The sequence below is a fragment of the Camelus ferus genome, chromosome 32 (genome assembly GCF_009834535.1).
Source record: "Camelus ferus isolate YT-003-E chromosome 32, BCGSAC_Cfer_1.0, whole genome shotgun sequence".
NCBI lineage: Eukaryota > Metazoa > Chordata > Mammalia > Artiodactyla > Camelidae > Camelus > Camelus ferus.
In genome coordinates this window covers 4,601,201-4,613,716 of record NC_045727.1, presented here as the reverse complement: position 1 = coordinate 4,613,716, position 12,516 = coordinate 4,601,201, and the positions used below count along the sequence as shown (strand labels likewise).

The window sequence follows — 12,516 nt, the reverse complement described above, 5'->3', positions numbered from 1 at the left end:
CCAAATTGGTGAAAGAATTTTGGAGTCACCACTCCAGGGATTTTGCTGGGGAATAGTCAAGTGATGAAGGAAGAACGGCCAAGTACCAGCAAGGATCCAGCTGAAGCTGGCATGTATTTTCACCAGACAAAGTCGGCCTTTCTCCAGCATTGCTCTGCCAATACCCATGTTAACTGCTGTTAATACAGGGTTTGGATTTTGGCCACTAATTATATTTCAAGAAGACATCCTCAGAGTTGTACTTAATAGTTAATCAAAAACTGATTGATTTGTTTTCCTCTCATCTTACTTGTACCTGTCAGAAGCTTGTAATTAGTTAGAGCTGCCTGTGAAATTCAATATAAGGAATTTTAATCAACAACCTTTTGTAGAACCCATTAAACTTGGCTGATCACTTTTAAAATCTGGGCTGTTATGAAACATGAAAGCTCTCAAACTTCTCATAGGCTTCTTTTTGTTCTCAGTTTCTGTAGAGCAGGTAAGTTTTGAGGTATACACCTACTCACGTACAATTTTGGGAAATGTTTTCAAGTAACCAGATGACAATGATATACTTCTCAAGTAGGAATTTGCTAACTAAATGGAAACAGATTTCATTTTACGGCTTTTTTTCCCCCCTCTAGCTTGAAAATGGTGTATTTGTAGCCAACCCGCTTCAGGAACGCACAATTCTAATGAGAAAAGAGGGCGAGTCTGCAAAAAGCATTAACGAGATGCTTCTGAGCAGACTTTCACGCTACCGAGCCTCCCCGTCCGCAACTCTGGCTGCCCTCACCGGCTCCACCATCTCCAACACCCTGAAAGAGGACCAGGCAGGTAGGCTGCACTTCGCTCATTGTGTGTTTACCTTATGTAGCTCCAGTTAGCTATATATATCTTTTAAGACTTTGTTTTTTTAGTGGCAGTTTAAATTTACAGCAAAATTGAGAGGAAGGTACAGATTTTCCATAGAGCTCCTGCCCCCAGGTGTGCATAGCCTCTCCTGTTATCAACGTCCCCTGCCAGAGTGGTAGGTTTGTTACAACTGATGAACCCCACTTGACACGTCATTATCACCCAGAGTCCATAGTTTACATTAGGGTTCACTCTTGGCGTTGTACATTCTGTGGGTTTGGACACATGCATAATGACACGTCTCCATCATTACGGTCTGGTCTCCTCCAGAGTAGTGGTACTGCCCTACAATTCCTATTCATCCACCCCCACCCCCCACCCCCTGGCCGCCACTGATCTTTTTATTATCTTCATAGTTTTGCCTTTTCCAGAATGTCATATAATTGGATTTATAACTATGCAGCCTTTTCACATTGGCGTCTTTCACTTAGTAATATGCTTTCACAATTCCTCCATGTCTTTTAATGGCTTGGTTGTAATCAGCTTGTAATTAGTGCATGCTGCCTGTGGAATTCAGGCAGTACTTTTTATTAAGGACTTACAGTGTACCATACAAAGCACTTTGCTTTCCATAGTTCACCTTTTATGTCCTTCCAGTCATTGTTCATTTTTTTTTTTATTCCAAGCTAATACATGCTGCTGGCTGTGGACATGAATTAGCATGAGTCTCTAATAATTCGAAACAGCTCTGTCTTTAACTGTACATACCTTACCATTACTGCTAGTGTAAATTAATTGATTTCACGTTTAGCACATGCTTCATGAATGTAAAGTAAAAGACTCATATTTAGCATCATCTTCACTAAATACAATCTTGACCAAGCAAGCAAGAGGCAAACCTTCCACAACAGAGATGGCTTTTTCTAGAATTTGTCATTTAGAGTTTGTACTTTAATATTTTAAAATGGATAATATGTTTGAAAGTGAAGACAATATAAAAAGATATATGCAGAGAAATCTTACTCCCACATCCTGGTATATTCTGTAATTTGCCCCCAAGCTGCCCCCTGTAGGTAACTCTATTTATTTGTTTTTGTTTATCCTTAGAGTTTCTTTACGCAAAGACAAATTAATTTAGAAAGACAAATTTATATATTTTTATTGTTCTCCTTTTCTCAAGAAAAGGTAGCTGCCCTTTTTTCACTGTTTAAGGAATTTTTATTAAAGCAAGAATTTTTTAATCCAAATTACATTTCCTTGCTCAGTTATCAGTTCTGTTATTTAAAATGGAAGTGACATTCTGAGCTATTCCACGGTAAAGAATTATAAAATTAAAGAAAGGAATGCTTTAAATTTTTGTACTTTGCTGAAAATTCTTTTTTCCAGGGTCTATAAAACATTAATTTGTTTTTATATTATAGTATTTTTTTTGTAGTTTTTTGTTGTTTTTAAATCAATATGTAATTTAGGACTAGCATCATGTTTGCTAGACCTGGCATTTGCTTGGTACATAAAGTTGAGTTTCCTTTCCTTTTTTTATTTATTTTATATTTTGTAATGTTTTTTTCCCGTAATATTTAAGTTTTTTGATGTTTAGGTACTTTTCTTCGGTGAAGCACGAGTTTCTTTTCGTGGTCCCTGATAAATTTTAAACAGTTGTAACACCAGTGGCACTGTTAACTGCACATTCTGGGCAGCCTTCTTTAGCTTGGTGGGAAAGGTAGCCTTCTAAATACACCGTTTAGGACTTTCAAAGCAGGAGTTCTTAATTGGGATAAATCTTTCAGAAGTTCACAAACATGTTCCCCCAAAGTTTTAAGTTACATCTTATATGTGTCATTGTGATTTTCAAGGTCATATATGATCCCCCAAAAGTTAAGAACTATTATTCTTGAAGAGTTTTCATATTCTGTACAACTACATGAATTTATAACAAATCGTGACCTGTAGTAAAAGAAAAGGCTTGAAAAAGATGCCATGTGTAGAAAAATGTATCTGAATTAATATGTTTAATAAATTTAATGTTGAATGAAATTAAAGCAATTTTATACTTTAATCCTTTTATATATTGAAACGTTAGGAAGAGGAAATATTTGTGATTAATTCTTACAGGTTATTGTTGTTATTTTGAGCTATCAAATTTTAAATATTTATTAGTCCATATTAGAAATTAAGAATCGTATTTTACTTCCATACGTCCCTATTGTATCAAATATGAGTGGAGAATTTATTAATAGTTTTTATAACTTGGGTATGTGGATAATTTGAGTTATAGGAAATACTTTGTAAGGGGACAGTCCTTTTTACCTAAATATTTTCCTGACAAGGTGAAGGCTTGATATGCATTTATCCTTTGGGAGAAAATTGAATCCTACCCTGCACAATAGAAATACTAAAGGAATGTGTTTGTTGCATAAGAAAATATGGGTGAAGTCAAAAAGAAGACTCAGAAAGCGAGGGTTTATTTAGAATCCTGTGAAAACTGGTATCTGTATTCTAAATATATGATCTCACTCATTGTACTTTTTTTTATTGAAGTATAGTCAGTTTGCAATGTTGTGTCAATTTCTGGTGTGCAGCACCATGCTTCAGTCCCATAGGAACATGCATATATTCGTTTTCATATTCTTTTTCACCATAAGTTACTGTGAGATATTGAATATAGTTCCTTTTGGTATACAGTATGAACTTGCTGTTTATCTATTTTATATGTCTTAGTCACTCATTGTACTTTTACGCACATTCTGTCTTTATTCATTTAACATGTTGTTGCTGCATAAAAATTCACCAGTTATAAGCTAAATGGACTTCTGACAATTAATTCAGAGGGTCTAGAATTTTTTATCCTCTGATAACTAATACCTATTACCATGTTAATAAGAGTAGTTCTGTTAAAAATATCTCGGGGAAAATATGCTCACAAAGTTGCTAACTTTTCAGTCATTCCCCCTCTTGGGTTTCTTACTTACGGAAATTTATGCTACTGGATTTGTGTCCTAAGTGAAGAATATACTTGTTGGGGGCTTGGAGTTTTTTTTAAAAAATGTAGCTTTGTAGAAGCACAAGCATTCAAAACAGATGACAGATTTGGTTTCACCTGTCTTATTTTTCTAATCTAAATCATCTAAAGACAATTTTACGTCACTGTAAACAATTATATTTTACACCCTGACAGCTTCCTGGGTAAAACACTCTGACTGACTTTCAGTTGCTGTCATTGGTCCTCACTAGACTAATATAGAGAAAAATCTTTGAACTCACCCTGCATTTTCAGATCTGCCAATGAGTAAGAAAATTAAAGTATACTTTATACCTCGTGATTAGAAACAATAATTATTTTCTTAATGATAGTTTATGTCACTGACCCTAAAAAAAATACATCATGGGTCATAAATCCTGCAGGCATAAAATTATTTTGTGATAGATAATTGTAAGAGCTTTTATTCATTAGCTATAGGTTGAAATTTCTGGCTGATTTCATGTTCGAAGTTGTTTGTAATGAAGGTAGTATCACAAACCTGTAAAGAATTTGTTCTACATAAAATGAAGAGCTCTCTACTTGAGCTACCATTTCCTAGGGGAAGCACAAACAGTAGGATTCTTTTTTTATTTTGAGGGTTAGTCCATGTGAGGATTCATTCTTTTGAAAGATTTTTTTAAGAGACATAAGGGCTTATTGAATTCTGGGAACACCTTTGAGAAATGTTCAGCTCATGTAACTCAGGAGGTTTGGGACCAGACTGTGGTCCAGAAGATCATTATTTTTTCCTTAGCTTGTTACTTCTTGCTCTGTTTTCTGAATCTGAGTATATCCTTGTTAGAATTTGGGACCCCCTTATTATACTCTCATCTGTTTTGGTAATCCAATTGATCTGTGTGTCAACTGTTTCTACTCACCATTTTCATTCCTTTTACCAGCAAATACTAGCTGTGGTCTTCCTCTAAAAATGCTTCGAAAGACACCCATTTATACCTGCGGCACATACTTGGTGATGCTGGTCCCGCCTCCAGGGGGATCAGGCAGCTCTGCCACTCGGTCTCTTTTTGGTGGAACAAGTGGTTTGTCATCTTTAAAAAGTAAGTGAGCTTTGTTTTGTGTCTTTTTTCCCAGTTTGTCCCCAACGTTGAAATTTAAGTTTTTTCCTATTAGTGATTTAAAACTTAATCTTTTAAACTATTGTTTGCAATAGCTTGAGAACAACAAAAACCCTTATCAGTATAGTTACAGGCTAGGAGGAATTAAAAATAGAATTTTTATAGGTGATGTAATAGTACACTTCTGAAAACTATTGTCCTATAAAATTACTAGAAATAATAATGAGGTCAGGAAAATTTTAGGAAATAGAAGAATCTGTTGGCACATAATTTACTATTGACACAGCAAGAACTCTACCCACTGTAGAGCTGTTAAAATAAGTCTGTGAAGTGCCTCCATTTTAGGACACATATACGAAATGTTAAGCAGAATGTGTGTATATCACACAAAGTACATGCAAAATTTCATTAATGTTGTTAAGTGTACGTATGTTTTTATAAAAGAGCAAGGCACACTATAGTAATTAAAGCAATGTGATTTTGGCTTCAGAGTGGACAAATAGTTAAATAAAATGTAGACTCAAAAAATGAGTCTTTTTACTTTGCAATTTTCTATCTTTCTTACCTTAGGGACATCATTTAACCCCTCTGAGCTTCAGTTTTCCCAACCTGTAAAAAATAATAGGCTAATAATATCTCACACTATTGTTTGGTGTTCATATGCAATAGAGTATGTTAGAGTATTTCTAGAAACAAGAACAAAACCCCCCAAAATATTCCTTTTATATATGGTAACACCTATTTTTTTATATTCTTTTTTCTTTGAGATTTGATTTGTTTAGGTACATAAAATTAAACTGTTTTAGAATCAGTTTATTTGTTTTCATTTTCTAATATTTCATATTCTGTTCTCTATATAATTTCTTATAGTTCCATTAAAGGGTCATATTTTACATTTAAGTGAGTATTTAAGAAAACATTTCTTACTCTAACTTAAGCCTGCAAATATAAATTTGACCTCAGCAGTTTAAACAAAATCATTTATCTATTATCAACTTAACTTTTAGGCCATTTCAGGCCATTTCAAATAGTTGTGTATGTTTCGTTTTTAGATATTCATAACAACTTCAAAACTCTTTTGCCTTTAGAATCAAATTGGTTAGACTTTTTCTCAGTAGCTTGTTTTCTCTAACATGTGACCAGCATGTCCCCTTCAGCCCTTGAATAAATGATGTAATTTTATTATTACTCTATTTTGAAAAAAATAACAGCTTTATTGAGATATAACTTACATACCATAAAATTCGCCCCTTTAAAGCATACAGTTTAGTGGTTTTTAGTATATTCACAGAGTTGTGCAACTATCACAATTATCTAATCCTAGAATATTTCCATCACTCCAAAAAGAAACCCAGTGCCCATTAGCAATAATTCACTTTTTTCCCCCTCATCCCAGCCCCTGACATCCACCAGTTTACTTTCTGTCTATGGATTTACCTATTCTAGAATTTTCATATATACAGAATTATATAATATATGTACTTTTGTGACTGAGGTTTTTTTTTTTTAATTTATTTAAACGTAATGTTTCCAAGGCTCATCTGTATTGTAGCATGAATCGTTACTCCATTTCTTTTTATGGCCAAATCATATTGGTGTGGATATGTTCCATTTTGTTGACATTTGGGTTGTTTGTGTTTCTTGGCTGTTTGAATAATGCTGTTGTGAGCATTCATGTACAAGTTTTTGTGTGCACATGTTTTCATTTCTCTTGGGTATACACATGGAGTAGAATTCTGGGTCATATGGTAACTGTATGTTAACCTTTGGAGGGACTGTTAAGCTTTTCCAAAGTGGCTGCACCATTTTATATTCTCATTAGCAGTGGTTCCAGTTTCTCCACATCCTCTCTGACATTTGTTACTTTCCTTTTTTTTTTTTTTTTAAATAGCCATCCTAGTGGATATGAAATTATCTTACTGTGGTTTTGATTTGTAGTTCCCTAATGACTAATGATGTTGAACATCTTTTCTTGTGCCCATTGGCCATTTGTATATGTTCTTTGGAGAAATATTTATTCAAATGCTTTGTCCATTTAAAAATTCGGCTATTTGTCTTTTTATTGACTGTTGGTCTTATGAAATCTTTTAGTCTCCTTGGCATGGCTTTGTTCTTCAATTGAAGTTGGCCCCATTTGTTTAAAACAGGCCTTCATGGTGCCATGTTTTCATGAAGGTATAGCTTACCCAGTGATTCTATTTTAGACCAACAAATAAAAAATAAATGTTTAAATTCCTTCTATGTCTTATCCCACATTGTTCTGTGAGGAGGCTACTCAGTAAGTGGAAGAAGAGATGCTTGCCGTGAGCTCACAGTCTGGTTGGGAGGAACCATGCAGGTGTGTGAAACAACCAGAAAATGCTGCACAGTGCTGTGTCACTGCCTGCACCCTGGGGAGCAGACGGAAGTGCTGCAGAATCAGAAAGAAAGGGGCATTGTCCCGTGTGGCAGAAGGGAGACTTCATGAAGTTCTAAGTCATGAAAAATGGCTGTTATTAATATGAGTGGCCACGTGGGGGAAAGGCATATGCATGGTAAACACCATGAAAAAAGCGATTTGGAGAAGAAAATTTTGTTGGTGTGCAGGATGGAACAATAGAAAATACAAAAGAAACAAAAGAGTACAGTTTAGATGATAGCTCAAGTCAGGCGTGATGAGAATCTGGATTACTAGGGTGATGGGAATAAGAAAAAGAAACTTGAGAGGCAGTGCTAGAATTTTCTGTTGGAAAGTAGGGAAGAAAATAATCATAATAGCAGCAGCTAACTCCTTCGGCCGCGGCAGCCATGGCTGTGCCTAAGGGCCATGGGGTGACCATGAACATGAGCGAGCTGGGGCGTAGCCACAGCCACGGGGCCTCACCAAGTGCGTAGGAGACATGATCCAGTGGGTGTGTGGCTTCACCCCTCAGGAGTGCATGCCATGGAGATGCTCAGGATCTCCAAAGACAAGCAGGCCCTCGAGTTCATCAAGAAGAGTGGGGACACACCCTTGTGCCAGGAGGAAGAGAGAGGAGCTAAGTAATGTCCTGGCCGCCTTGAGAAAAGCAGCCCGCCAAGAAGGATGGAGCTGCGTCCCCTCTGTGCACAGTAAATCCTTTTCAGAGAGAAAAAAAATAATAATAGCAGCTAGCACGTAAGTGTTGGTGGAGATTCTTGACATATTTTAACTCGCTTAATCTTCACAGCAACTGTATAAAGTAGGCACTTTTATTCTCACCACTTTACATAGGAGGAAGCTGAGAGGTTTGGTAAATTTCCCAGGGTCACACAGAAGTGGTGGAGCTGAAATTGAAACCCAGAATCCGAAAGCTCATGCTTGTCATCACAACACTATCCTGTGTTAAAGGAAAAGGCCAAAGTGTCTCCGAGTGCTAGAGCCAGGGCTTGGAAGGCTAGCAACTGAACTGTGTTTGAGCATCCACGAACCTTTATTGAGCACCAATTATCTGTAAAGTATTTCCTATAAATGTTGTTACATAATTAATGTAATTAATGTATATTGATTATCATAACTCCTCTTGCAATTACCCCTTTGACAACCTATGCTGAAAAAAACCTGCATGCAAAAGTTGTCATTTTAAAAACACTTTCGAAAATATGGTTCACTATATTGGAGGAGACTTTGTGACAGTTTCTTTTGTGGTCTTATGTGTGTCTCCTCATTGTCGCCACCAGCAGACAACCAAAAAAAATGTGATTTTTATGAAAGTCCTGTTAAGAGGCTAAAGTTTAAGTTTTGAAAAGTAGACTAACCATCATCTTAAGGCTTATTAAACAGCTTAATGTTTGTTTTGGAAGTCCTAGCCTCTAGCTTGGTGTACAACATCTCGGATGGTCAGTTCACGAGTCGTGCGGATCTCATAGATGCTGCTGGAAGCTCTCTGGGGCGTGGTGCTCTTGTACCAGGACTGGGTAAGAAATAAATGCCCACACTGCCTTGGAGAATTCAGAGGTTTAGCAGTTTCTCTCAGAAAATTTTGCCAATTCCCTGCGGCATTGTAGTTTCCTTGAAAGAGAGAATCTTTTATGCTACTGTTTAATTTTGAGGATTAATATAAGAAATTGCCATATTTGAAATTCCTCTGCATAAATTACTGTGAAAGATACTTTCCATTAGGTTGTGTGATGATACCTGTAACAAATTCTTCTCAAAGTTCATGCCATAAAAAGGTTTATTTCCCCAAAGGAATTGATATACTTCTTATTGTTTAAAAATGAGCGTTATGTAAGACATCCGATTTTCCTCTTTGCCTTGGCACCTAGGAAGCTCACATCTAAGTTTTGGGCTCAGTTACTAAGGCTTTTATTGTGTATCAGTGATCATTAGTCCTGTTGTACCTGGGTTTTAATGTAAGCCACTTAAATTGGAATTAAATTTGGAATTAATTTGGAATTAAAAAGGTCACATGTAAATCAGTTACTAAGAACTATCTATTCCATAAGAGTTATTCTATTCTCACATAGGACTTAAGCAAAGTAGGAATTGAATCCTGCCTTCTTACTGAACCCCAGTTTAATGCTTTGCCAGGTAAATAATTTGGGAGTGGGGACGTGGCTTATCAGCATTGGGGAGAATCTTTGCCCTTCCTTTCTTTAGCAGTGCTTCTGAGAAGTATGTATACAAGCAGATGACATGCTGGTTGAATAAAGGATGCTCTTTTTGCAGGCGCCTGTTATGACACGGTGAACAACATGCTGTGGACGTGCTCGAATGACTATATCGATCAGTGGTGTAATCCTGGGAATCAGGCCTTCCATTACGTCTGTCAGAGACTTGGAGTCAGCCACATCATCACTGAGCCCAAAGGTGAGGTGCACTCGTAGTCCCACAGGAAGAGAGTTTCCCTCATGAAGTGTGAGAGAGCGCAGCAGCGTTAGTAAGCGGGAACACAGCCCAAACAACACATGTGTCAACAGCCTTCCCTCTTTGAATTGAGAAGGCAAAAATTCTAGTTATCTGGTTGGTTTGTAATTGAGTAAATAAGTGTGTAAATAAATAGAGCTTTTGAGGCGGTCTACAGACTTTTTAAAAGGAAAATTGTTGTGTCCCTTTTGAAGTTGTCAGAACTTTGGGTCAAAAATTGGCTCTATATTTGTACTCGGCATGGGATTATATATGCTGTTACTTTGCTTTGCATCAATAACGATTTACTTATACATAAACTTATAATTTGATAGAATTACTGGTAAGGACCTTTATGTTTCTTAATATTCAGATTTTAATATTAAGTTAATATTAAGTCAACTTAAGAGATACGGAGCAGTGAGTAGCTCAGCAAATCCTCTACCGATAAAGCAATAACAAAATGGACTTGAATTATCAAAAATAACTATTTCTAGGCTCTGGAAATTGACCAAAGGCTTACGCCAAATTGAGAAGTGGTATTCATTAAAAAACAAAACAAACAAAAAAAAAAACAAACAACAAACCACTGAACTTTGGTTAAGAACAGTAGAAGTCTGTGGTGTTCTTAGCTGGGGATACTCCTTTCCCACCACCTCAAGCCCGGTCAGTGCAGTAGCTCCACCAGGGTGGGGCCGGTCATGTCAGCGAGCAGCTTTGCTGTCAGAGGGGGCTGACTTGGTTTGGAGCAGAGCAGGGAAAAAACTCATGCTCAGCAGCGATGTCTGCAACAGTAGTCGTCTTGGTGGCATACAGAGAAACCGGTGGCTTAGCCTGAGGTTGTGGTCCTGTTGAGGGCCAGCAGCGAACCAGCAGACTAGCCAGAATTTTACTTGTGAGCTCTGGGGAGTGAGAAAGCTACAAAGGGCTTTTATGAGCTCCCCACACATCCACACAGAGAAAGCCAGAGAGGGCCCAACCTATTCACACAGGCATGCCTGCCAATGAGCCTGCATACACACATGCAGAGATTTGAGGGGGCCCAGCAGAAAATGAAAATCAGGGAAAAGTTTAAAACTGCCTAAACTTTGATGTGCTTCCCCCAAAACACACAAGTCCATCCAGGGTGGAAGAATTACTGGCCCAAGGTGTTTGAGTACAACCTCTGACCCAGGCGGGGTGACCCCTAGGAAGGCAGGCTTAAAAATAAGAAGAAGGATAATAAAAATAAACAAATGAAAGTAGAAAGTAAAATGGAAATGAGGATTAAAAAAAAACAAACTGGAGAAATCCGTAGCTAAACACCTCAGGGTGAAACTCAGATATTGGACTTGTTAGCAAATGAAGATTTTTAAAGTAGCCTTTATAAATAAATCCAAAGAACAAAAGGAAATGACATTTAAAGATTAAAGGAAATACGATGACCATGATTAAACAAATAGAGAATTTCAACAAATAATTTATTAACCAAAAAAAAAAAAAAAAAAGAAGAAGAAGAACTAGTTGGAAATTCTGGATTTGAAAAGTTCAGGAACTGAAAAAAAAACCATCAGGGTGGCTCAAAGCAGATTCGAGAAGGTGGAAGAAAGAATTAACAAACTTGGATGTAGATGGATAGAGTGAACCTATCTGAAGACTAGAAAAGGACATTTTTAATGAATACTGGGGAAAAAGACCTCAGTTTGGGGTCGTCTGATGTTTTCCCATTTTAAACTGAGGTAGTAGATTTTGGGGAAGAGTACTGCAGAGGGGAAGTAATTTTCTCATCACATCACATCACAGGGTACGTGATAGCAACATGACTTATTACTAGTGAAACTAGGATTGATCACTTGGTTGAAATGCCATCTTTTTTCACTGCAAAGTTACTACTTTTCCCTTTCCAAAATCTGTTTGTTAGAAGCAAGATATTAAGCCCACTTGAGCGCCCCCTCCTGGAAGGAAAAGCATCAGAGAATTTATGGACACATCTTAATTACCTCAGTAATTAATAAATATTTTGGGAGAGGTGATACTTTAAGGCTATGAAATTATCTGTTACCTATTTCTATTTCTTTCTGAGTTTGTTTTGATAATTTGTGTCTTCTTAGAAACTTGTGCGCTTTATCTAAGTCTTCTTGTTTCTTGGCATAAAGGTGCTCATAGTATTATAATTTAATTTTTATAGGGTCAGCAGTAATTTCTCTGCTTTCATTCTTGATTTTGGTATTTGTGTAAATTTACTAAAAAATTGTATTTTGCACTTAGAATGGGTGAACTTCATGGCATATGTACATTTTATCTTGAGAAAGGTAGAAAAGATAACTTTCTTTTCTTTTTTGCTGTTTATCTATATGTTATTGACTCCAAGTTGTTAACTCCAAGCCTCTTGCCTGGACTCCAGACTGTGTATTCACCTCCATTTGGATGTCTAACATCTTCAACTTAACATGTCAAAAACAAACTCCCTGTATCTCCCCCCACAGATCTATACCTACTGGGTCCCCCATATGCCAGCCAGTATTTGGATCACTATTCTTTCATATACTCAGACCAAACACGCAGGGTTATCTTTGACTTTCTTTCTCTCATTATCCCACACCCAAAAGGACATCAGCAAATCCTGCCAACTCCTATCTTCAAGATGTAGCCCAAGTCTGACCATTTCCCTCTGCTCTGTTGGTGATCGTCTTCACCTGGATTATCCTAGCAGCCCCCAACCCCGCTGGTCTTCCTACTTCTGCAGTCACCCTCCTCCACGC

General features: G+C 37.0%; 1 protein-coding gene across 11 annotated transcripts in view; it reads left to right on the top strand.

The window, feature by feature from the left end:
* Positions 1–12,516, top strand: part of HECTD4 (HECT domain E3 ubiquitin protein ligase 4) — a 165,778-nt gene that overhangs the window by 62,073 nt on the left and 91,189 nt on the right. For all 11 annotated transcript variants that reach the window (XM_032471594.1, XM_032471599.1, XM_032471595.1 and 8 more), the window contains exons 8-11: positions 624–816; positions 4,753–4,911; positions 8,731–8,844; positions 9,599–9,739. In XM_032471594.1, the coding sequence (XP_032327485.1) occupies positions 624–816; positions 4,753–4,911; positions 8,731–8,844; positions 9,599–9,739 (607 nt within the window). The remainder of the gene's footprint in view (positions 1–623; positions 817–4,752; positions 4,912–8,730; positions 8,845–9,598; positions 9,740–12,516) is intronic.